Source organism: Larus michahellis, chromosome 4 (genome assembly GCF_964199755.1).
Source record: "Larus michahellis chromosome 4, bLarMic1.1, whole genome shotgun sequence".
Taxonomy (NCBI): domain Eukaryota; kingdom Metazoa; phylum Chordata; class Aves; order Charadriiformes; family Laridae; genus Larus; species Larus michahellis.
The window spans coordinates 19,215,411-19,242,347 of record NC_133899.1 but is presented as its reverse complement, the minus strand read 5'-3'; the positions used below and the strand labels follow the sequence as shown (position 1 = coordinate 19,242,347).

Genomic DNA, 26,937 nt, shown 5'->3' with positions numbered 1-26,937 from the left:
GCCATTCCAGAGCAAAACAATTCAACAATTGTCTGCCTTTGCTGCATGTTAGATAAAGCATGAGTCAGTTTGAACAGATTGTTTTGGTATTTGCATAGTTCTCTGACCAACTGTATCTGAATGTGAAATACTTCTGTATTGTTGGGATTATATAAATCGCTTTGCTGATTTAGGAATAGATTTTAAATTGTTCCTGGTTGAACCAAGCCTCGTGTGATTGCCAGTTTACAAAAGCAGAAGCAAGGTGGAGGTCTGGCTGAAAACCGAGGCCCACAAGTGAGCAGAAGAGGATCAGTATGCTGTGAATACTGTGGAACTTGAAAGGCTTTTTACTGCTGTAAGAAAGTTTTTTCCTTTTGGAGGCCTTAAGCTGAGGTGAACACTTCAGCTCCCTGATGGCTGTGCTAGCAAAAGCGGGCACTGGTTTTGTCAAGCTTGTTAGGCCAGGGCGGTGGGGCCAGCTCTGGGCAGCTTGTTGCTGGGAGGGCCCGATACTGGCTTTCTGTGAGCCTGATCTGATGGTGCCATGGGGCCATTCTGTGGCCAAGAAAGGGCTATTTCTTGCCATTAGGATTGCAAGTAATCTTAGCCTGCTAGTAACGGGGCCAAGAGGAATAGTACAAAAGGTATCACAGGTGTCCCCACAGACATATTGAATGAACCCTTTTTGCCCATAGCAGCTGTAATAGAAATGAGGAACATTATGTTCTTGCAACCAGGGGTTTTTAATCCCAGTTTCTACAGTGCTAAAACACAAAGCTAGTGATAAAGTCAAACTTCAAACCCAAATCAACTTTATCTTAGTGTCACATAGGTGGGAACTGGAAGGAAATGCACTGAAGGATTTACTGTAATATTATCCAGTTGCCCATGACTTTTTTGTTATGAAAAGCTGTTAAGTAGAGTTAAACTGTGCAGCACAGTAATAAACCCTTCATATCTTCTCCCTGAAAATTTAAATCTCTACGAGATGGCTGGAATTCACACCACCAGCAGATACAGATAAGTTTTAAATTGGTGGGTTTTGAGGGAGATCTTGTTTGTTGGTTCTTGCTCCCCTTTTTAAATTTCAGCTCTGACATCTGGAGCAATGATCAGGCATGTTGTAATACTTCTGTCAGCTTTAGATGCTTGTGTGTGTTCCTATCTGATAGGAGACAGTGTTTGATTTGAGCACATGCAGTGAACTTATGTGGACCCAGATCTTCAACAGCTTTGGGAGAATGCTCAGGGTAACTGAGGATAAATGATTTCAAATTGGGCATTGATTTATGGCAGAGAAAAGGAGCTTTCGTGTCTCTCACCATGGTGCTGCCAAGTCCCGTACTCCTCAGGAGATGCTCTTCATTGCTGAGCAGCTGGGTAATACAGGCCCTGGCAAAGACAGTGGGAGCTGCAGCTGTGCAGCCACCTCATTTTATCAGGAATGTCTCCGCTCTTGCATCAAAAATGCCTTTTGTGTCTTCTGCCATGGAGCCCTTGCACACATGGAGCCTATCCCAATCACCAGTGTTCTTGATGTGTTATTACAGCAGCCATGAGTCACATAATATTGTTATTTAATGATTTTGGATTCAAGGTTTAATCACAAGATTTTGCTGAGAGATTTCCATAATTGTATCTTTATGAACATGGGAAGGGAACCGATCCTCTTTGGACCAAGTGATCATAATGAAACTTGTGCTAAAACTGAAGATTTGCTAAAACAGTGTCTCCGTGGTGGAAGAGGCATTTGAGATTATTGTCACTAACTTTGGATGAACAACTTTTTTGGAGGGGTGTTCTTAGAAGCTGAGTTTGGAAATTTTCCTGCAATCAGGTTTGAAGTTTTACCCCGTAGTGCAGACTATATGAAATGCAATCAGGAAGGACAGTGCCTCCAGAGCTCTACTTCACTGAAAGTGATGGGATTTCCGTTGCTGAATTACTTGTAGGTTGCTGAAACCCTTGTAGGTTTTGCTACAGAAGGCATCCGGAAATATTTTACAGGGAATGAATCCTTCTTTGGCAGGCAATAGAATGTCTAATGCATCTCTTCCATTGCTAATTTTGTGATTAACATTACAGATGGGTAAGTCTCTACGGATTTTTTGGGGGTCATATCTGGTTTGCATAAGCATTTAGAACTTTGGATGCGTCTCCCACTTCACCCTTTGAGCAACCCTGTTGTGATGCTACAGAAGCCAGCAGGGCTGACACCATGGTTAATTTTTGCTCTCCAACCTCTAAAATTGGGCATAAAATATTATGAGAACAGGTTTTTTTTGTGAGGTTTGTGGCACTTCCTTGTCCTGATTTTAGCTAGAACTACCACCAGCCCAGTCTGTCATAGCATCTTGGCATGCACAATCCCAATGTGGGGTAGAAACTCAAAACCACCACAAAACTGCCTAAAATAATGACTGAAGGTGAAAATTCCAGACTCTCAAAGAAAAGGTGAATTTATGGCATAATCATCTCACCTGTTGTTACAGACAATCTTTTGGACATGAAGGCAGTTGGGAGTAGTTAGCATGGATTCTCAAATGGGAAGTCATGCTTGACCAACCTGATAACCATCTATGATGAAATGACTGGCTTGGTAGATGGGGGGAGAGCAGATGGGAAAGGTTTTTGACCTTTCTCATAGAGATGCTGTTAAAGTATGGGTGAGGTAAGCAGACAGTGAGGTGGACAGAAAATTGGCTGACTGGTCAGGTCTAGAAGATGTGGTCAGTGGTATGAAATCTAGCTGGAGGCCAGTAACTAGCGGTGTACCCCAGGTGTCAGAACTGGTCAGAAAACTATTTACCATCTTCAGTAATGATCTGGGTGATGGGGCAGAGCACACCCTTAGCAAGTCTGCTGATGACCCAGAACCGTGAGGAGTGGCTGATATAGCAGAGAGTTGTGCTGCCATCCAGAGGAACCTTGATCCCTGGAGAAATGGGATGACAGGAACATTACGCAGTTCAGCAAAGGCCAGTTCAAGGTCCTGCACCTGGGGAGGAACAACCCCAAACACCAGTACATACTGGGGGCCAACAGGCTGGAAAGCAGCTTTCTGAAAAAGGACGCAGGGGCCCTGGTGGAAAGAAGTTGACCACGAGCCAGCAGTGTAGCCTTGTGGCAAAGGTGGACATATTATTTAACCATAAAACCAGAATTTGACATCTCTTTCCCCTAGGAGTTGATTAGGACACTTTGCTATCTCTGAACACACAAAAGAAAGGGCAAAGATTGTACCAGATAATAAATCTGTAAATTTTGAACAATAGGTCTGACAGATTCCTCCACTTGAGGCCCCATTGGTAAGCAATTTATCTCTCTTACCTATCTTTGAAGAAAAATATTTCTCCTCTAATTTGTGCAACTCCATCAAATACAATGTCGTTCTTGCAGAGCTCTGGAGTGACAGGTCCAAGGGTTGGACGTGGGCCTGGTCCTGGCCCTGGTCCGGGTTCGACATCAGTCGATACTTCTGTAATGGGGAACAGAAATACTCTGTTACACTGAAATACAGTGCTGCAAAGGTAACACAGGGAACCTGAACTATCATAATTCATAGAAGGGGAATAATTTGGAGGCAGTGCTTGAAGGGGAAAAAAAACGTTATAATAAAATCTTCTCAGAAGAAGGGTGGTTAAGTACAGCTGAGAAGGCCTTAGCTTCCAGTCCTGCCTTAATCTGCTGTGTGGCCTCCTCAAGACAGTGTGCCTACGTGAGTGTCCATCCATGTTGAGCTGCCTATTTAACTTGAAAGATATTCAGACGTGATTAGACTGGGTTCAAATGTTAACATTACAATTTTTATTTTACTGGCTTCTAAAAAGAAGAGAAATGCCTTTCAAAGTCCTTCTATTCAGAATTATCTGCAACTCTGCTGAGAGAGATGTCAAAGTGGATTTCTCTTCTTTCTAGAAGTGCCAATAGTTTGCAAGTTACAAAGATGGCCTTTTGAGCCATTGGTATGATCTTTCTGCCCTCATCAATAATCAAAACATGCTCTTCAGAACATGCACTTTGCCATCTGGTTTCTTTTATTTTGTTTTATCATTTGGCTGCTGCTGTATTGCCTTATGAGACATTTGCCTTTTTTCTTAGACATCAGGTTTATTTACTACTGTATAAAACAAAGTGGAGTGTAGGTGATTTGAGATAATAATAGTGTAAAAAAAGAAAGGTTTTTTTTGAATATTTGTTTTATATAGAAAGCAGTTTGTAAAGGGTTCTATCAATTATAGAGAGGCAAAAAAGATAGTTTTGTCTCAGGTTTTGAAGTCTGCCTTGAGAGAACTGGGTTAAATTCTGACCTCTATTAAAGTTACGCCGTGCAAGCTTAGAAAATTCACTTAACTTTGCCCATGTCTCAATTCCCAGTCTTAATTAAAGCAGTAAAGAACAAGGAGAAAATGAAGATTCAAATCAGATTTTTGATAAAAAGGTGTCTCGTGGTAATAATTTTGGTATATTCTTACTGTAATTTCTAAAGTGTTGAGTACTGTAGAATATAGTCATTTACAATTAGGAAGATATCTCAGTAGAAAAGTGAAAAGTACAGAGAGAGAAACAGCATAGACTTTCTTTGACTGCTTAATTTACAATGTGCCTCTACAAGGTAGAAAATGTATACATGGAAGGAACTTCAATCATAATAATACTTGTGCATTTTACTGAGAGTATCTGTGGAGAAAATAATAAATTTTAAAAATGTACCAACATAAAAATACTTAAATCCACTTTTTCTCCAGGAGCTTGCCAAAAACATTTACATCGAAGTACCAGCTCCTGCACACTCCCTGCAAATGTTATTGTGACGGTACGCCTTGAATCGTTGTGGGAAGGCAATGAGAACTGTTGCCAAGGTGGGACAGGAACCGACATCTTTTCCCTCTTACAGGGAGCTGCAATCTGGAAAACTCAGAGTGCTGTAGACAGTAACACCCAAACCCACACGCATCAGGTATTTCAAGCTAGACAAAAGCATGGCATTTCATTGTCCCAGTAGAGGCATTAGAAATTTTTGTCTAAAGGTTTGGTTTTGGGGAGTTTTGGGGCTCCTGTTAGATCAGTAAATTTAGTGACCCCTCGTCCTTAAATTGTGATATTTGATTGAAGTAGGAGCCCTGGTAATAATGTGAAAAAAAGGAGGGAGAAAGGAACAGAGGAAGTTTCTGACATTGGTGGTATTGTGCGGTATGTAATGTACTGCAAGTTCCGAGCCCCAAATTTCAACCTGTGCTGCATGCTTTTCTGATGAGTTTTGCCGATGAGGGAGGACTTTACCATATAGTTCCTGGATCCCTTTAATGTCATCCTGAGAAAGCCGAAAGTTCTTGGTGTAGGTGTAGATAGGGGCCATGAGAGCTCCTGGATCCTCAGAGTGCTCTAATCCCATAGCATGGCCAAATTCATGAGCAGCAACCAAGAAGAGACTGTACCCTAAATAACACAGCAAGATAGTATTAGCCACTTACATCTAAATAGAAGTGTACTACGCAAGCTGTTCATAGTCTTCTCATTTTATTTTCCTTGCTACCCATCAAATTCTCCCAATAATGAATATCATAATTATTATTTACAGCTTGCAATGGTGAATGTCATACGTATTGACAGAAATGACATTTCATTAGAGAGATTCTAAAACCTCTTCTGTAGCTGATGTTTGGTGCTATCTTGCATGCAAGTGACTTTGACCACAGTCTTAATACCTCTGTGAGAAAAGAAAGTGTAGCAAATAAAATCAGACTTTTTTTAAGCACAGAAGAATTAAGCTTGCAATCTAGACCTCAAATCGTACTTTTAATCAGGAAATGTCATGGAAGTGATAAACAGGTGTGTATATCTGTGCATTTGTGAACAGAGCCTGAATCAGTACTGCTGTACCAAATATTGTTAGGTTAAAAAAAAAATCTTTTATCATCAGATGACATTTTATCAATTATGGCCAAACAGTCTCTGAAATTTAGCAGTTATTTTCTTCTTAAAAGAAAAACCTGAATCTAGAATTTGTTTGTAAGTGTGCAAAAAGCCTTTTGCTTTATTTAATTTTACCCATGTTACAAATAAGGATAAAGATTAACCAAAATAATCTTAAATACAGATATTCACCATACAAACATTATATTGTCTTTCTCAGTTTTTAAACATGTTTTTCATCTTCAGCAATATCAGTCACAAATGTATTAATTTTTTACATTTAGCATTTGTTCCTAATTTGGCCAATATCAGAGTGTAAGTATTACATACTAATGAAATACTATAGTACTTGTGGCTTTTAGCCTTGGAAGGAAAAACTTGTGATGAGAAAAACATTTATTTATTTATTTGTTTGTTTGTTGAATGGTTTTGGAGTTTGTATTTTTGTCAAGATACTTCATCATTATAATTTTAGAAAATCTGAAGGTATCAGGCCGAAGAGTTTTGGGACTGACTCTCTAACAATAGCCTCACATTTAAATGTAGGGGGTTTGCTCAGATTTTGGGCTGGGGAGAAATACCGTAACCAGACAGGAGTGATACGTATGAGAATGAAATCATCGTAAGTGTGATGTCATCGGTGTGGTCAATATGCTGGTCCCATTGTATTGCTCTGACATAAACTGTTACCTTGATCTGGACAAAACCCCCACTTGCGGTCGTCATCATAGCTACTGGTAGAAGCACACCACAGCTTGCCGTCATTGCGACCTGCACTTGTACAGGACTCGTATTTATTCCCAAGGAAGATGAAGGGGAATACACAAGGGGCTCCCTCTGAATTGCCACCAACTGTTGACATGGCTGTGGAAAAGGACAGAAGAACACAGTGAGAAGGGAATCCCTTTTGTGAGATTAAGCTGATGCATCTTCTTCTAAACTACACATTAAAACCAAAAAGCAAGCAGAAAATTTGCAGTCTTTTTACAAACATGAGGAGTAAGATAAAAGTAGTGTTTGAAAAGAAGATTGTCTGACACAGGAAAAAAAGGAAGAGGTCTAGGCATTGCCATTGCAATGAACTTGCCAATAGTTTTGGTGGGAGTAAGAATGAGCCCCAGACTCATGTTCACAGCTCTGAGAAAGCAGCAGGTAACAGTGTTTTGTGGAAGGTGACTGCGTAGCAAGTACCTTTTGATGGTTTTTCCTGGTGATGTTTTAAAGTGTGTCTCAAACAGGTTGAAGGTAGGTTTAGTGGCAGAAAGGTTAAAGGCTATTGAGTATGCATCTGGTTAGTAGGTGTCCCAGTGAAGTATAAGCTTTGAAGTAGAAAAAAACAACTCCAAAATGTCCAGAAGAGGAGTCGTATCAAATTAATTGAGGAAATGTTTTATGCTGTCAGCAGGGTACAGTTTAAAAGCATATGGTTTTAAACATTTTCTAAACAAAAGGATATCTAACGTGGATGACTTTTTAAAAAAAACCTGTATTTTCACAAAAACTTGTAATTTTTTCCCCTGTGTTCTTATCTATGTAGTATATGGCAGTAATGTATAAGAAATAACACTTGTATATGTGTGTACAAGTATTTTCTAGAGGGAAGAGGATGTAATGGTTTAAAATTACAGTTTAAAGTAGGTATCATAAACAGAGCAGGAAAAGAATATAAAAATCATTTAAATTCATCTACAAATGAATTTTAAATTCCTAAATTCCTTAAGTTCCTTTCAAATTATGGTTTATCTTCTGGGAAGGTACAGGAGAGCGACACAGAGGCAAAGCTGGTTGTGTCCCTAATATTATTTATTTCTCATTCATTATTATTAATTAATTAGCCAGAAACAAACAAACAAACAAATCACAGCTACTGCAAGCAATAACCTTTTATGCTGAAAAAAAGCTTAAGCTAAGTGTATTTCTTGGTTCCAGTGATAAAGACTATGTTGCCTAAGACTTCGGATATATTGATTCTACATATATTGGTTCTTTTGTTCATTAAACTAGCCTTTAGATTTTTCTCTTCCTGACTGTGTAGCAAGTTATAATGAATTTGTTCCTTTCTTTTAATTTTTTTTTAAACATCTGTAAGGTAAAATTGAGGGGTTACACCTGGTTATCAAAAGTAACAGGAAGCCAAATACCAATACATCGAATCCCTGTTGCAAATGGTTAGGGCATTTTCAAAAGAGTCAAATCCAGGGTGCAGATAGGTTTGAATGTCGCTGCAGGGTGCAACAGGGTGAATGTGGCTTCCCCTTGGCTCTGGTAAAAGCTTGAGCTTTTAGAACTGCCATAGCTAACTTATACAGTCTAAATACTTATGGCTCCTGAAATTGAACACCTGCCAAGCTATATAAGGCTCTAAATTAATTTTTATTCCTTTTATGTAGTAAAACTCAAGTTAAAAAGTATAAAAAAATGTGAAGAAACAGAAATCTATTTTTCTGGCTAAACCATTTCACTTAGTTCTTTTGAATTGCTGAAAAGATCCATTAACTCAAGCTGAACATACTAAACGGGATTTCTTTTTTCACGTGTAAATGGTAAGTATTAAGCTAAAATATTATTCATGCTTTCTTCTATCACATAAGACTTCTCTTCCAGGGCCATTAACAAATTGTAATCTACTGGTAATTATCCTGCAACGGTAGACATTTGGTCCTATGGTTCAATGACATTGGTGTATCCCTGATAAACTTGGTGTGCTGTGGCACACTGTATTGTTTACATAGATTGCTCCCTTCCTTGGCCACCTGTGCTGAAATTGTGCTGAACTCATCAACTTTTGTGTGCTCTGGTGAAGGTTTAAAAAAGGAGACTATTGTTATTTAAAACAATGACAAATTAGACTGTGTTATGCAAGGAACGTTCCTCGTACCAGTCTCCGGACAGAATCCATATTTCTTATCTCTATCGTAGTCTTCAGTGGTTCCACACCATCGGTATCCATCTGTCCTGCCTTCTGTTGTGCACTGGTCATAGGATTGGCCTTGAAATTTAAAGGGGAATTTGCATGGCTGCCCATCACCATTGCCGCCCATTGTAAAAAGTGCTGTAGGGAGAACGAAAGAGAAAAACGTCAATACGCAATGCTCAATATCAAGAGGGAATCACAGTGTGCCCATGGTAACATAGGAAGGTCTTGACAGAGATTAGGCAGCCATTGTGCGTGGTGCAGTTCACACTTAGAACCTCTATTTTACACAAACAGTGAAATGCTTTGGCAAGATAGACCAGGGATGTTACAGTCTCACAAGTGTATAGAAGGAATGACTAATTGATCTTTATGAATGAACCTGGAACAAAGAAAATTCTCCCAAGCTGTTTGAATTGTGTATATCCTTTATAGCTTGCATCATAACATAAAATTAATATCCCTTCTTGAAACAACATTTAGAAAGAGGATTCTGAGAAAGTCATTCATGTTCCTTAGTGCTCTGCTAATTCCTTTACCTTGCATTAAAAATGGTAGCTAGAATGGCAAACTTTGTACAGAGGCACAGACACACCAGATTGGTTTTTCCTGATAGCCATCTGTGCACAGATTGTTTTTTCCTGATAGCCATCTGTGCACATTTTCAGTTTCTTGAAGACACTGACATACAGTAGAGTTGAAGTCAAATAATAACCTGTTGGCTTTTCCTCTAGGCTTTGCTTCTCATTTCTGAGAATCCCTGCAGCTATGCTCAGGCACTCAATAGATCAGCAAGAGGGGGCAAATATGACTCCTCTGACAAAGCTGAGCACTGGCGGCTTCTGTCCTTTGCTTTGTTAATGTTGCTGTAGGTAGTGTGTTGGTCTTCTAGGAGCTGTTTATTATTTGTCCACATACACAAACAAGGCCTCAGGGCTCAACCCTGAGAACCACAAATCTCTCTCATGGATGAAGGAGTACAGATTAAACTGAGTCACCAGTTCTGGGATCTCTTTTAGGATTTTAGTAACTTTCTGGGATATCTAGAGGAAGCAGATAAAATCTCTCATGCTGATATTTAAAAAATGTATGTCCAGATTGAATTACATGAAGATGCATGTGGTGTGGACCATCTGACACCTTGTGAATCTGCCTGTGTCTTCTCTTGGCTGCTCCATCCGTGGGAATTCTCAATGGTAGGACAGTGTGTATGGGTGCCATGTGCTGGTGAGAGAAAACCATGAGGGCAACAAACTGGGACGGGCTTTGCACTGAACAGAGCCAAAAAATCCTTCGTGTAGCCATGTGCTAATTCCCCTGAGATTTAAGAACAGCACCTCAGAATGGAACACATCTGTTTGAATTCCCAGTGTAAAGTACGCATGATTTGGCCCTTTTTAAGGTGCCCAAGGGGACACCTTTCTCCCTCTGTTTCCCCCAGTTTAAAGCTAATGCTAAAACCCAAACGTGTATGTGGGAAGTCTTGGCAGGTTATTTCTACTTTGCTGTTGTCATTTTTGATGACCAAAATGCCATTGTAGCTTCTTTGTGTAGGATTTGAGAGGTTTTGCCTTTGCTTAGTCTGATACATCGATGGGAAGAGACGTTGCTTATGAGTGTGCTTCACTTTTTAGAGTAGTAATAAATAAAACCCCAAGATCTTTTCTGGCTGAAGGGTGATCGGGAGGGCTTCTAATGATGGGGTATTGTGACAGAGATGATTCATTCTGCCTTTTCCACTTAAATCAGTAATTGGCCACAGTATCAGAGGCATGAACCAGAAAGTTACTGCACTAAGTTCCAGTCCCACTAAGGAGAGGACTTGGAGCTTTGCAGGCCTGGCTCACGCACATGAGTTCGCTGAACTTCTGATCTGGCTGAGCTCTCATCTGTATCCTTCTGCATCCTGGACGTGGAAGCAGCCACACAGAGGTCCCATCTCTACGCAAAAGATAACCGCAACATGCATTGTGCCCCCCCAAAAAGAGCAAGCTGCAGCTGTTTGTATTTGTCTCAGATGCTGTAATAAGTTAGGAAACGTGCATTAACTAGGACTGTAGCTGTTGTGATTGGAGAAAAACTTTATTTTTTTATAAAGAAATGATAGAATTGGAAGGCAAAATTAAACTGAGTTGTTTAGATGACTCATTTACCACATGAGCTGCTTCCAGCTCTAGATCTGGCAAACTCAGTATTTTAATAGCCTTTTTTTGTTGGTTTAAATGTGCTAAGTTGCAAAAACCTTATGGAAAGTCAATCTATTACTGCTTTGCATGGAGTCTTTCTGAGTCACAGTCAAAATGCAGTTTTTCATTTTGCTTGAGGTAACATCATGTGATGGTAACAATAACAGTTTATTAAGTTTTCAAATCCTCCCCCAGCCTTAACTAGAAAATTCTTTGCTTTAATGTAAATGAAAGTTAAAGACAGAGACCAGGACAGTTTCCCCCAAAACATAACAAAAGCTTTATTTACTTGCAAGGGGATCTTAAAGGGCCTGACTCTTGTTCTGCATCATGGTAAGCTCAGCAATTTAAAAATTAGTGAAGATACGCTGATGTGAGAGCAGATTCAGACTGGACAGTACTAATCTGGCACTGTTAGCTCTTCCCAGAAAAACCAGCCAGTTGTGATGTAAGGAAACCTCAGGCTGGAAGGCTGCTGAAACCCTGTGGCACAGACCCAAGGTGGAGGTAGCTGCAGCTCCAAGAGGGTTCTGCCTGGGAGAGCAGTTGAGCAGCAGCCTATGAGAACTGTGCCTGGTGTGAGGGAGGTACAGGCAGAATACAGATCTCAATAACATTAGATATCAGAGGACCAAAGTTAGGACCCTAAACTCTCTGTCGTGCCAGTGGAGTTTGGTAAATAGAGAGATTCGAGATCCCTTGATTCCACAGGGCAAAGGAGAGGTTCAGCCCACCTACATAAGATTTGTGTAGTAGGTAGATCACTTTCTGCTTTGACAGTTCAATCAGTCTACAAAATTAGGGTACAGATCTGGGATTAACTTTAGAAGAGCCTAGTGCAACCCTATAGTTTAAAAAATGTTTCCAAATATGCAGCATGGCTCTATAAGAAGAATTGAAACTAACTTCAGTGAATTAAACGGGAGAAACAAACACTGACAACTAGGAATGTTGCCCCCAACACAAGGCTCTATGATGTAAATCCTCCCCTATCTGAATGTATTAGCTGGGTTTTAGCAAAGGGTGTTTTGGAGTAATGACTGAACAATGCAGCTCTGAATTTAATAAGAAACATCTGTGCATAACTGTTCAAGGATCTTGCAAAACAATTGCATCAGAAACAAAAGGCTGAAACCCTTCTGTTCCGTTTCAGAAACCTTGACACAAGCATTTCCAGGAATATCAACTTCCAGAACCAACTCTCCCTGACAGTGCTTCACTGCTCACATTTTCAGTCTTGTATGAGTTTGGGAATTTACAAAGGTATCAGTCAGGGTACGTGGATCTCCGTTTGTCCAGTGACCTATAGTCTGGGCTTCATCCTGACTATATCCAAGCATTTGGAGTATTGTAAAGAAATAAGCCTAATTTTGCTCTTTTACAGCTGGAAGGATTAACCTGAGGCAGAAGAGATTTGGGTAAAGGTGGGGAATGAAGGAGATGGCAAAGTTTTAAGAAATAATGATGGTGCGGGTATGTGTGTGTGCACACATATAGTCTACTGAAGTAAATGTTAGGCTAAAGAAGCTAGCTCTAAAAGTCATGTAACTAATGATAACTTTTTATTTTTAATTAACTGAAGTCTGTTAAAAGTTCACACTCCTGCTTGTTCATCCCCTATAGTTATATAAATTGCTGTCACCGTGGTAGATCCCAGCTCTAAATGTGACCTATAATGGGAAATTAGGGTTTTGCAAATTAAAGAATATGTTTTTTATCCCATTAGGGCTAGAAGACTGCTACGTTCTACAACAGATTATCTTTGCAAAACCCTAGCATCCTGGTGCAGAAAATTTGTAATCTTACATGGGATGGGGAAGGACTCTTTGTTAGGGAGTGGAGCGATAGGATGAGGGGTAACAGTTTTAAACTGAAAGAGGGTAGATTTAGGTTAGGTATTACAAAGAAATTGTTTGCTGTGAGTGTGGTGAGCCCCTGGCCCAGGTTGCCCAGAGAAGCTGTGGCTGCCCCATCCCTGGAGGGGTTCAAGGCCAGGCTGGACGGGGCTTGGAGCAACCTGGGCTGGTGGGAGGTGTCCCTGCCCAGGACAGCGGGTGGCACTGGGTGGACTTCGCGGTCCTTTCCAGTCTAAACCATTCTGTGATTCCATGATTCTATGATATTGGAAATTGTACGGTCTTGCAAATGAACTTGAGAAATCCCCAAAATTTGTCAAGCAGGAATCCATTTAGTGTTTGGCTGCAATAGGATACCAGAGAAGTTTTGAAGACAGGGTATCTGAACTTTTTCTACATACACATGTCTGTGATCTTTTGAAAAATTAAGTGTACTTAACTGACACCTACATATTAATGCATATACATGTGTTTTTTACAGTACTCATTGAGGCTTGCCTGGGACATGTTGGGCTGTGCTTGTGCATTCTTGGTCTGCCAAAACCCTGATCATGTCTTGTTTTGTTAGCTTTGCATCTTAAGCATCACTAATTTCCTTTCAGCAATTGGCTTTCCCTTTCCTTGTACTGACTGTATGTACCCATAATATTATAAATAAGTTTAGTACTATTGTTCAAGCAGGATTAGCATGAGTCCAACAAAAGCTCCATTATTTTCTGTTTCATTCTCTTTCATAACTCTGTTTTTATTTATTGTGACACAGCAGTAGCTGGCAGGAGTTTTAGTGACCTTGTGGGTCCATTGCTCAGGACGTAAGGTAACAAGAGTGATGAAACACACCCTGCTGCCAAAAGCTTATAGCAGTCAGTTATGTGCAAAGGGAAAAAAGTGCATGTGGGAAACTGCAGTACTGGGAGTGTTGGTGAATATAGGTGCCAGCACTGGAGCTGGCAAACAGGAGATGGAGCAAGCAGCTAAAAGCCCCTTACCTTCTCTACTCTTCTCACTGCTCATAAATTAGCACAGTAGGCTACAGCCAATTAAAATTAATTGCTTCTCTAAAGGTTTCCTGCTATGTGATATACAGGAGATCAAATTAACACTCATATAGTAATAAATTGTCCAAAATCCTATATCCAGTATAATTCATCTTATATCCATCAAGACTTTCAAGCATATAAGTACATCTTCTCGATGTTTAAACTGGAAACATAGTGTCATAATTTCATTTGAAAGATAATAATAATCATATCTTGTATATATTTTTTAAAAGTTATGGCTAGATGAAAGCATCATACACATTGTCTAATTTGTAAATGAGTGTTTCCAAATATGAAATAAATTGCTTGTGAAATGGAGGATTCTGTTCACATTCCAAAGAGTTAGAAATTAAGTATGATCCTTGCTTTCCTAGACCCTCTAACAGTGTTCTACACATATTGATACCGAGTTATGATTTCTGAAATACTGTGTCATTCCTGTATCTAAAGTCAGCTGTTGGAACTGCTTCATGAGTAAGAATCCTAAGACCTGCGTCAAAAATAAAACCCTAAATTCTAAAAAGGTGAGTGCTCTCCTAGCTAGCAATTTCCAATGTACCAACATATAAATAACTTTGTACCAGCATAGATACTCATTGAAATTCAATCGGTTTTATTTTAATAAGCAGTATGAGGTCATTTAAAGAGTGATTTGTGACAATAATAGTGTCACGTTGCACTAAGAGGGCTCCTGCGGTCAGAGGACCTGGGAAACCTATTGGTAAAATTGGTATGCAAAGTTATAGAGGTTTGGCTTAATGGGTTTCATCCTTAACTGCCAGTTTTTGTCAGTTACTGGTCTTGAAGGAGATGTAACTGCAATTGTTAGCGGAATAGCCTGCAATTTAGGGAGAGATTTCTGTCATTTAGTGTGCTCCATCTCCAAATTTGGCCCAATCCTTACTCTAAAAGGCGGTTGTCTTTCCTGGATTGTGAAACTGAACCTGTAGTGTATATGGGGCCGACATTGCTTCCGACATATCTTCAATGTGTCCTTGATTTTAGAGAAATGCCTCCGCCTGGGTCATTGTCAGTTACAAACTCTCCTATGCCAAGGGAGCCTTTAGGCAGTTTTGTCTGCTTAGATACTGAGGAGATATTAAAAGCAGTAAAACTAAATTGACCAGAAAGGAAGTGGAAGAAGTACAAGGAGAAGTGGATGGGCAAAATAAATAGGGAACAGTCTACCAGGAGAAAACAGTAGAAGCAATGATCTACTTACACTCATGGGGACAAAAGCCATATTTGCCATCTGCATCAAAGTCTTTGGTTGTGGAACACCAGAGGAATCCGTCACTGCGTCCTGCGTCTGTGCAGCTGTTGTATTCCTTGCCATTGAACCAGAAGGGAAATTTGCAGTATTCACCATCTGCGTTTCCATACTTCACTCTAACCACTATAAAGCGAACAAACACAGGGATGAAATTAGCCACCAACTGATATAAAAAATACAGTTTCTGGAAATCTTCTTTTGCTGGAGGACATTGGTATAGAAATGCAGTCTGAATTTCCACTTTGAAATTCAATATGCTGTTGGTCTCTCTATTGGCAAGATGATCATAGCTGAAATAATAACTGGTAATTTTGAAAGAATGACATGGATATTACTCATGCTCAAGTGTTAGAGTGAACAGTCCTTAGAATCAGCCCAGAAAAATATATATGTTGCTGTTACTATGGCAATGCAAACTTATAAACATGCTTTTAATACATTTAATAATTTAGTTTCTTTGGTAATATGGTCTAAAATGTTCAGTATAGTTTGAAAGGTTCCAGGCAGCAGTTGAGCATGAGCTGAACATGCCTTGTGCCTCATAAACCACTTCGGTATTTCCAGTTTGACTTGAATGAGGTCTCCTGTGGCACTGGGGGGACTGGGTGTTAATGCAGACACACCCAGGTCCTGGGTTTTATTTCAGTTTGTCACATGTAGTCCTAAGACTACAGTGCTGGTGCTGTAAGATATGTTAATGTATAGCCAATTCACTTATCCATAGCATTTCTCTTGATGGCAGTAACTAACTGGATGCTTGTGCAGTATTTCCACAAATATGGAAAACAGTTTCCTCCTATTCATTATTAGTCTGAGGCAGGGATCCACTCCAGTTGCTGCATATACTGGTCAATGCTTTTGCTAAAGTTAAAAGAAAGCCAAACAGAAGGAAGTTGACTATTTTGGTATTAAAATTCAACTATTTTTTCAATGGGAGGGCAGCTGAGGAAACTAGAATTTGCAATGAAAGGCAAACGTGAGTTTGAATTCTTACTCTAAGTTTTCCAAATTATTTTACAGTAGAAGAATTATAATTAGAAATACATCATTGTGGCAAAGCTCAAACAGAAAAAAAAGAGGTTCCAAACTACTAATACTTGGTCTTGTTTGTCTAGTTCAGGTGATACTATCTGGACTTCGGTTGTTTTCTTCTAAAGGGTATGGCAAGCTGCCTGTTAAAGATTCTTGGGGATGGTCTTAATCCACTGTTTGATGTCGATTTTGCTTCAGTCATCAGCATGAGGGTTTATATTTGATTTGGTTTTGACATGAGTATATAAATCCTTATTTAGGTAGATGGTTCCATTTTTAACAACTGGAGCCACAGCTTAAGTCATCTTAAAAGGGTATGCCAGCTGAAAAGCACTGGCCACTCTGCCTCTTACAAATGAACCTAATGATGTTGTACTTTGTGTACCCGAGAACTGAAGCATTCAAAATTGTAGTTGTGGCTTTGTACTTTTCCCACAATTCATGAAGGTTGTGCAGCATCAGGTCCATTATTAATTCCGGTTTTCAAGGGGCAACAGTAGAGGAACAGAAAGGGAAATCCTAGGTAACATTTATGTAGGAATGACAAAAACATTTTATAGAGAACAATTTGAATTGTATAAATTAATTTTGATCCCCTAACATTTTTTGACATGTCAATGAAAACATTTCGTGCAGTGCCTGAAACAGCATTAAAACATAGCAGCCAGCAGACCATATGTTCTGAAATATTAAAAAGTCTGGTACCTTGCCCCTCTCCAAGAGTCCACAGTTCATCATCATCAAAATGGGAGTCTCCTCCAATTCCTGGCCCCGGTGCAAAGGCATGAGCCAGGAGACCGTCTTTGCCATCAAATGGATAGCCATCACCATGTTCTGCAGGAGGAAGCAGACAAAAAAGAACGGTTTCTAATGACCTCAACTCTGACAGAGTCCTTACATGAATGATGATTATCATGTGTACTTTCCCATCCAAGACAGCAGCAGAATACTCTAGTGAGTGAGTTTATTGGTATGGTTTGTGCTGGCAAGACTGAACCAGAAGAGAAGCCGCCAGTTCTTACAAAGAACATGAAGTGTCAGTACTGCAGTTGTCACTGCATGTTATTTTATATCTCATAAGTATTGTGGAAAGGAATCAAAGACTGTGAAGAACAGTGAAATACTGTACATTAGATGTATGACTGCATACAGACTGCTATTTCTCAATGGAGGCTGGTAGGAGCTGTAAAATAAACATTGCAGATGAAAGGTATTTTCAGATTATTCGTATCAGTTTCCAACACAGAGACTGGAAGGTAAAGGCAGATTTCTTTTTGCAGGCTACTCTTTTCTGCTGCACCTCAAACTGCTGTGCTCTTTTCTTTGTGCAGGATACTGACAACTTTAAGCAGGAAAGCAGATCAGTGGAGTGTCTCAGTAGTGGGTCTCTGGAAAACCAGCTCTTATTCAGTGCTCTGAGGCCTGTGAATGAGCCTATTCCTCCTCCACATCAGCCACTCCGAGACTCAGGCAGCTCACAGGGCAACAGCAGGTTAAGTAGCTCTCCTGTTATTACACTGTAGGCTTTTCTTGGAAGTACACTGCATGTGGGTAAGGCAGGCTGGCAAGGGCATAACCCTGTTATTCATAGCTTTCTCACCACACTGACCTGTGCATCAAAGCTGGCTGCCAGCATCTCCAGTTGCATCATTTCAGGCCTTTTGGTCTGATGTCTTGCCATTTAACAGGAGCCCTAAATACACAGGCCCGATTCTCTACTCTCTTACACCAATTTCATGCTTGTGTCACTCTCTTAATACTAGTTCAGTTAATTCATTTCAGTAGATTAGTGTGTCAGTTGTCAAGAAGATTTCGACATGTATTAGATGCTTTACTCCCACTTATTTCAAAGTAGATGCCATGGTTAAGAGAAAGCTTAAAAATGAAAAACCTTGTGGATGTCCCAGCTCCTGTGAATCTGACATGCAGTAAAGTGATAAGAATGAATGAACTTGGAAGAAGTTGTTCTCCCACTGTTTCTGAGCTGACTATAACGAGCAAGTACTAAACCCAGCAGTAACACTTCTGCTTTTGTAAGACTTCTTTTTGCAAACCAAGCCAGCCTGGATGAGGATCTGAAGTTTTAGTTCCGTACAGAATCTCTCAAGCTTTTGTGGTCAACTCATCAGTAGCTAAAGCAAAGAAAACCAGCTTGAAATGAAGTCTTTCACAAAGAGCTCAGTTATTCTTCGAACTGTTCACTTCACTTCCAAAGTCTACCTCCCAAGTGATTGGCTGCACAAGTACCTTCATTAGTATTAAAAATTCTGTGACTGTCCATAAAAAGTTAAAATGCCCCAGGTTTACACTGAAAAGCTATAAACTTTCTTTCAAAGGAAAACCCAAATTAGTTGAGAAGGCATGTACAATGAAAGTAAAACAAGTCACCTATTATCAGCTGGACTGAAACCATAATTCAGCTTACAATTCATATTTTTAAATTCCTCAAGACCAAAGAATGCATTGAAAACCTGCATTCTGCTGGGCTAAGGAACAGATACCAGCTAGGGAGTCAAAACTGAAAGTCACAAATCCATTTTTAAGCTCCAGTATGTTAGGACTGCCACCACTGTCACTGCAAAACTGAGTACAAAACTATAAGTAAACAATACGATGGTATTCCATTCTCTTCTGTGGCGGGAAGCCAGCTCACATCATCTGAAGAGCTGTACCAATATTTCCCAGTTCTATTTCTGATTTGTAAATTTAAAAATAAAATGTTGCCCCTAGTGATTCTCTTTTGGAAAGATAAATATAGTATAAGGATATTGTATAAATACTTCTCTCTCTCTTGTGTATAAGAAAGAAAAAAAAAAATCTTAGTGAAATTAGATCTTAGCTTGTATAAGCCAAGTGCAAGCTAGGACAAGGTTTGCCAGAAAGGCTCACGGGTACTACTTATTGAGGGTAGATCATTCCAATACTAAGGATTAATGAAAGGAACAAAACCAAAAACATATGTAAAAATAGAAAAATATACCCCATCGGCCAAAATTAATCATAATGTCTGCTTCTCCATCGTTTATTCGGTTAAATCTCAGCGGTGTGACATCACTCCAGACTTGAAAGGCTCGAGCAAAGGCATCATCTACTGTCTCAGGATCCAAGTCCGGAGTATAGCCTATAATCCTTAGAGGTAAGAGGAAGAGTTAAATAACACATAAACCCCCTCCCAGTATTTATTGTTTACTGATCAAAATGCTGAGTAGACTCAGTGGTGAAACCGGTTAAGAGGTAACAGTGCTCCACGTGAGATCTAGACACTTGCCTTTGATTGAGATGTGGCACTTACTATTTATTTTCCTTTGGAATTGACGCAGCAGCATGAAGAAATTTATATAGCCAGAGGCCGCAAAGTAGTATGCCTGCATGGTAGTGGGCCTTGTATAAAACATTCAGGGGTTTGCATCAGCGCTGAGGTGCTGGCAAGACATCACCTTCTTTTGCTCCATTAGATTTGAGGTTTACATTTTTGTAGACTACTTAGCTTGCAAGTCATGCTGTCACTTTAGACATGAACATACAAGCACATCTGGAGATATAAGATTTATTTGCTGGAAAAAGAGCTAAATAATGTTCTGAAACTTTCAACTGTAGATTCTTTTACTCTTTAATAATAACAAAAACCCAGCCCTTCTCTCTCACCTTTGTAGTTAGCTGTATATCGTTTCATGCCAGTTGAATGCTAATCCTTTACCAGTGCGTCAGTTACGTTGGCAATAGGATACATGGGGAAATAGGAGGTAAAAGCATGTAGGATAGATGTAGGATAGAGCCATAGGCTTAAGTGCATTGCTTGCTGCTTCTTCATATATTTTAATTGGACTTCTTAGTGCCTTATATTATAGAGAGCTAACCTCCATGTAAAGACAAGTTTCCAGTTGTGCATAGTGAGGGAAATGACTTTGTGCATAAGGAGAATGAGGAAGAATCAGAGGAAGCACATCAGCGAATGAGGGCTCTGAGAGCTTCAACGGGCTTTTTCAGTGTTTATTAGGCATGAGGGATGCTATGGGATGCTTTGTAGTACTGTGTCCAGCTTTGGAGTCCCCAACATAAGAAGGACATGGACCTGTTGGAATGGGTCCAGAGGAGGGCCATGAAGATGATCAGAGGGCTGGAGCACCTCTCCTATGAAGACAGGCTGAGAGAGCTGGGGTTGTTCAACCCAAGAGAAGGCTCTGGAAGAGACCTTATAGCAGCCTTCCAGTACCTAAAGGGGGCTACAGGAAGGATGGGGAGGGACTCTTTATGAGGGAGCATAGTGATAGGACGAGGGGTAAGGGTTTTAAACTGAAAAAGGAGAGATTTAGATTAGACATTAGGAAGAAGTTCTTTCCTGTGAGGGTGGTGAGACACTGGAACAGGTTGCTCAGAGAAGTTGTGGCTGCCCCATCCCTGGAGGGGTTCAAGGCCAGATTGGACGAGGCCTGGAGCAACCTGGTCTAGTGGGAGGTGTCCCTGCCGAGGGCAGAGGGGTTGGAACTAGGTGATCTTTAAGGTCCCTTCCAACCCAAACCATTCTATTGTTCTATAACTTGTGAGGAAGCAGCAGACCAGATCAAGCAGTTAAGACAAATCTGCTGTTCATTCTCATTGGTGCTAGAAATTTGTTCCCGGACCACCTAAGGTAATGAGAATTTCTTTTATTACCGACTTCAGTGAGAGCTGTATTGGTCCCTAGCTCTGCAGAGTAAGAAATGAAAACATGCCAAACATATTACAAATAGTTTGTTTTAAATCATGTCTGTATATATCTGAAATACATTTGTTTTATTTTAAAATCTATTTGATGACTGTTGAATGCAGAGAAGTTTGTCCTCCTCTGTAGTCAGTGAGTACTGTGGTCCCTGTCAAGCAGATGAGCAAGCGAGAACTGCTCCAGTTGCCTTAGGATGCTTGCAGCAGAGCAAAGAACAAAACCAAAATCTCTTTAGTCTCAACCAGAACCATAAAGTTAAGCTTTAGATAATTATTCCTGAAACTTTACAATTTGAAATTTCAGAGATGGTTGCTAAAGCACCTAGTAGTTATCCAAACACAAAAAGATTCTAATTCAAGAAATTCTGTCTAGCCCTCTATGCAGCTCCTTCACTTCTAAGGGTCTTGTTTGATTGGTTTTTAAAAGGTTATGTATGAGCAAAACCCAACACCACCAGCCAGTACCTGTATGTTATATGATTCTTTTCCCATTTTGGCTTTCTTGGAAAGAAGTTGTAATTGGCTACATCTGGGTTGCCGCAGCGGGGTTTCTTCATTGTCTCAATAGTATTTTGATCCAAATCTCCAGTTTCAGGCAGCCCAAAAAATTTCTGCATTTTCTTCAAAGTATCTTTCAGGACAAATAAATTGCAACTGTCTTTTGGGCACCCATAGTATTTATTCAGGTATTGCTTGAAAAAAAAATCACAGAACACAAGACTTCAAAATTCATAAAAGAAATAGTTAATCATTACAAATAAATACTGTAATTCCATGTTAGCTTCCCATCTGTAATTTGCAAGTTTTCTTTTCAAAATTACTATTATTAGTAACTGAGAAACCAGCAGAATCTCCTTAATTGACACAAACCATCCTTGATCACACAACATTGCTAATTATGCAATCATTTCCACTATTAGCTATCACCTTTACTTAATGAATTGCTTTATTAGTAAGTAGAGCATGGAGCTTTAATGTAGAACTACAAAGTAAAAATGGGTTTATCTTTTTTGGTTTCCTTATGATGTATAAATCTGCTTACAGTTTTAGATTTTGTGTATTTTTTTTTTTTCCTGGAAGACTCTGTGGATTATTGAGAAACTTGCCGTTGTATAAAAGCAACCACACAAATGAGACCACGTTAATTGAAAAGAAAAAAACCCCATTGTTTATTCAAACTGCATAGAGCTATTTGAATGTTGTGTGTGTTTGCTTTTGACTCAACCATTGCAAAGACCTGAGGAAGGTGGTCTTTGGTAACATCTCAGCTGCCTGGACACTGCAGCTAATCAATATCTGCATACTTAAAATTCCATCGAACACTCCAGCAGATTATGGCTGGAATGATCTTTTTGATACAACCACAGTGGCAGATCACAAAGTTATCTTTCCTTAGGAAACAATGGTCATAAAGGATCAAAAAGGCAGCACAAATCCATTCTTTTCATCTCTTACATAAAATAATATCCACCCAAGTCTTCTCCACTTTCCATTTTGATCAGTGTGACCTAATTAGCAGGTGTAGTGCAGTTAAAAAAAAAAAAGTCTGCCGCTGCTTCTAATCCCAGAGGAGCAGTGGGTTAGTCTGTTCCCTGGGAATTGTTCCAGTTAAGCAGCCATGTCTTTCAGATGTGTTGAGATGTTGTGTATTTATGTTAAACTAAACTGTAGATAAACAGCTGTGGTCCTGATTATCCATACATGGTCCCCACCTTCTATGCAATACACAAGTGAGATCACACAAACAATTTAGTATTTAGTATTTTTTCCCTTAAGTTCAGTGTTGACTGGCAGAATAACTGTGAGCTTCTTGGGGTAGGGACGAGCCATAACAGAATGTCTGGTAGTCTCTAGCACGTGGTGAAACCTGACGTAAAAACATGGTCATTCAAATGAAAAAGAGTTACAAGAAGCAAATGAGAAAACTCCAGTAATATCTTCAGCAACTGTAGAAAATCCTTTATCAACTCTGTTCCTAACTGTAGACCAACAAACATGGCCACACAACAGACTGCTGCCTAGCTAGGGGTTTGGGATTCAGTGTTAGGATCCAAACTGAATTTGAGAACACCTGTAGCTCAGGCTGTTGCCTTAGCTTGGACTGCTGCACAGATAGACTCAGTCACACTGTTTACATTACATAAAGCTTTAATTGTTGAATTTATGTCCTCATTCAGGGGTAGGTAAATGGATTATGATGAAGATGTTAGTTTGGGTACTTCTATAACGATAATAACCGATCATTATCTAATTCTTTTCATTCACAGGTTCTAAACAGCTTGACTAAACTATCTGGAGTTGTAGGCTTTATCCAGTGAAGTGAATCTTACGGTTCTCTTGCACAGAGATTTCAGGAACTCCACACTTAGGTCTGGGTTTGCACTATTTTATGCCTAGATCTAAGAGAAAAGCTAGAGCCATGAAAATGGCAGGTGTTCCCAAACTGATGTGTGGGCCACTGGTGACACAGAGCTGAGAGATGCCCTTGCTATTGATGCTGTTAGACAGGAAGGTTGCAAGTTAACTGGTCTTTCTGGTAAAACAGTCTGTAGCATAGGAAGAAGCATCCTTCAGGCATTGTATCCAAAATACTAACTACAAATCAGTAGGAAGACACCCTCAACAAGGCAAAGGTGTATTTGACAAAAATGTATCAGAAATCTCAGGGAAAATTATTTCTAACTGAGGATTACAAGAAGGCTGACAAAATAACGACACATCTAAGTTGTTGTGCCTGGAAATGTTCCTGAGGGAATCCTTACTTTACAGATCTAATTTATTGACTGAAGTTCACCCAGGAGACTGGGGATAAGACCACTGCATCAGAAAAATATAGCAAAGGATATTTGATGATTGCAGTTGGTCGAGCCTGGATTTCACCACACTCCTCATTAAGTCCAGGCGTACCTCATCTACCCTGCACAGGAAATGGTTCAGGGCTTACTCAGAAAAAGGATTTAATCAAGATGTTACACCATTTCCTTCAGAAGGTCCTGCATCCACCTACTGACTAAGCACAGACTATGCCTAGTTTTTGTGATTTTTATAACTTCTGATGTGGTATTTCTCTAGTGCAGGCTGTGGCACCAGCAAATAATGGACACAGAATGGTTTCACCTTTGCTACCACTAAGCTTCTGTCTGCTTATAGTTAACGCGGCCTGGTGGCAATTATGTGAAATGCATTAAGAACATAACCACACAAGCCAGTTTGGAAGATCTGTTCTGATTGCAGTTTTCATTTTAATGTAGTTTGATAGATTTTTCTTATGCTTCTGTTTGCATCTCCCAATGAGGTACCATGATATCATATAGACTGTACATCAGAACTGAAGTTTACTGAAGAAGCAGGATGCTGCTCTGGCCATTTTAGGTTTGGGAGTAAGATATACCACCAAAAATATAAAATAAGGCATGGTAAAGAATTTTACTTGCTAGGATTCTAAATAAAAAGCTGACCCCTCTCGGTTTTTCCTAAAATGGAGATTTTACTGAAGATGAGAAATGAACATAACCAGCTGTTCTATGAGAAGAGAATCTTGAAGAAAATGTAGTGTCTGTGTAAACCACATCTTGGCCTAGGCTGCAAAATTCAGTTTCCCCAGAGTCAGCAGGGAGCTGTGGTGATCTGGAATTTTGATCCAGCCCATTAATGAAACAGGGTCCAGCTGCAACATAGCAGTTTGTGTTCTGATGCTGATTGTTGGGGCTGTTCAGCTGGAGAGTGTGAGGGAAAGGCAGCCAGTTAGCGTTACCCAAGAATACTCCAGGAAAGACAAAGAAGAACTGCAGGGTTAAACCAGCTTGTAATTTTCCTCTGAGTACACGTAATAAATAGGTTGTTCGAAAGAAACAGAGATGAGGGGAGATGTGGATTACTGTTATTGAATAAAAGCCTGGCTCTGTCTAAGAAAATAGATTATTTAAGAGTGGTTAAATTATGATTAGACATGTGTGACCTCACTCTCCTCTCCCACATGCACTGCCTCCCCCCCCATCCCCTGGCTGCTCTGCTGCTAAGGCAAAACCTTGGGTGAATTTGTTTTGCTAAAGGCTGAGGAGTGCCCTTTTGGGGTCAGTTTGTCTGTTTTTCTTAAACTTTCTACCACAGCTCCCATCTGGAAATTCTCTCTCTACCCTCCCCCAGACCTCCTTTAACCTGGCAAGCTTTTCCAAGATGCCCACCAACTCCTAAAGAAAAGTGACAAACTTTCAAACCTCTCTGTCCTAAAATAAGAATAATTTATCTCAATCTTCCTTAAAATGGACTTACTGCTGAAGAAGAGAAATGTCTATAATTTACATGCTAAAATAAGGATAATCCATCTCAGTCTCCCCTTAAATGGACTTCCCCATAATGTCATTTTTATGAAGGTCCACAGGACTAAAATAAGGTTAGAATAAAATGCTGTAGAGTTACAGCTACAATTTGCTAATGCCACAGAAATCCACACTCCTTTTGTTGTTCCAGATTGAATTTGGAAAAAAATATTTCTTTAAACCTCTGATGAGATTTTATGTCAGTCAAAACTAGTCACAATGGCTTCAGAAACTTGAGCCAGCTTTGGATTGTAACTGTCCCTTAAAGCGGTGTTTATGCAACGCATGGTAAACAATCTGGAAAACAAACTTCTGAAAGCTGCGATACAGGCATTAAGTGAGTCTCGGCAGCCCTCACTTCTACTTGATTTAAGTTAAAAAAAATTAGATGTCTCTTATTTGCCCTTCTCCCCTCTTACCATTGCAATCTTTTGATTATAGTCACGGTGACTTAATGAAATTATGTTGCATGTTCAGACTTAAGGAAAAAAAAAAAAAGAAAAAGACTTTCTTTGCCGGCTTTAAAAATTTTAAGAGAGGAAACATAACTTGGCTCTAGTTTTAACTTTTGAAAGCTGATACCTTTGCTAGCTAGCTAGCACTTCCAGAGACTCTAGGGAGAGAATGCTACAGTCATTCCTTAGCCTCAGCTGAAACAAGAAAGAAACATCTGCTTATGAAAGAACAATATAAATCTGAAGCAAAGATGAAACCAACACTTACCACTGCTAGTTCTTTGTCTGTTTTGGGAGTGCTGTCTCCAGGAAACTTAATGATTGGTGACGGTGCAGCTAAAGTTTTCTTAAAAAGATAAACTTGGATTAATAGTACTTCAAAAACGAAGCCACAGACAATGTGAGTCTTCATTCTGCCTAAACTTGTACTCTCCTCTTTGGAAAAAGATTTTCCCCGTCTGCCTGTCAGTTCCTTTAGCTGCACGGTGCACCAGTTGCTTATCTGCACATCTTAACTCTCGGAACCGTGTTCTCTTTTGCTTGCTCTAGCAATTCCTTTGTATGTTTAAAACATCCAGATGCGCAGTCTCAAGCTACCACAAGAGGAAGTCTGAAAACTAGTGGAAACATGAGAAAAGGGCAGTTACCAGATGTGATTGCTGTGATTTTAAGGTAGCAACAGGCAGATACTTATTACTGCTGAAAGAGGCCACATTTTCACCTCATTTGCATATATGAAAGCGTTTAGTTATGCCAGAGAGCAGAAAAAACCTAAATCTGACTTAATCTTGAAGATTAAGTGTCCCACATATATTTTGAATAAAGTAAATAAATAAATTCCTAAACATTATTTTCCTGGCCAAGTATTTTTATTATTTTTTAGCCTGTTTTTTTTTTTTTTTGCCGTAGACATAATCATCTGCTTTAGTCATTTGTGGTTAACGGTACTACCTGGTGCCTTACAGTAAACATTTTGATTACGGATTTTGAGGCAACCCCTGCCCGGGCTGATGCAGCCCAGTGAGGTTTCTTGTCCCACTCCTGCTGGGGCTCCACAAAGGGCAGGTCTGTGTACACAGGGCTCACCCCCACTTGGCGTGAGCGTCACTCCCTCCCTGCTCTGGGCAGAACGTGCAGAGCTCTGAATAAGATTCTTGTGGCTTGTTTGGGTTTAGAACCAGCTTGAGGCTTTGCCACCAACAGGCATGGCGTAGCACCTTAATCTACAGGGTAAGAGCTCGTCAGGCAGATTCAGCAATAGGA

General features: G+C 39.8%; 1 protein-coding gene across 1 annotated transcript in view; it reads right to left on the bottom strand.

The window, feature by feature from the left end:
• MMP2 (matrix metallopeptidase 2) overlaps window positions 1-26,264 on the bottom strand; it is a 36,443-nt gene extending 10,179 nt beyond the window's left edge. Inside the window, exons 1-9 of the mRNA XM_074583157.1 lie at window positions 25,943-26,264; window positions 21,366-21,592; window positions 19,180-19,328; window positions 16,905-17,033; window positions 15,117-15,290; window positions 8,777-8,950; window positions 6,589-6,762; window positions 5,266-5,421; window positions 3,313-3,460 (exon numbers count right to left, since the gene is read on the bottom strand). Of these exons, the coding sequence (XP_074439258.1) occupies window positions 3,313-3,460; window positions 5,266-5,421; window positions 6,589-6,762; window positions 8,777-8,950; window positions 15,117-15,290; window positions 16,905-17,033; window positions 19,180-19,328; window positions 21,366-21,592; window positions 25,943-26,086 (1,475 nt within the window). The 5' untranslated portion in view covers window positions 26,087-26,264. The remainder of the gene's footprint in view (window positions 1-3,312; window positions 3,461-5,265; window positions 5,422-6,588; window positions 6,763-8,776; window positions 8,951-15,116; window positions 15,291-16,904; window positions 17,034-19,179; window positions 19,329-21,365; window positions 21,593-25,942) is intronic.
• Window positions 26,265-26,937: the final 673 nt, after the last annotated feature.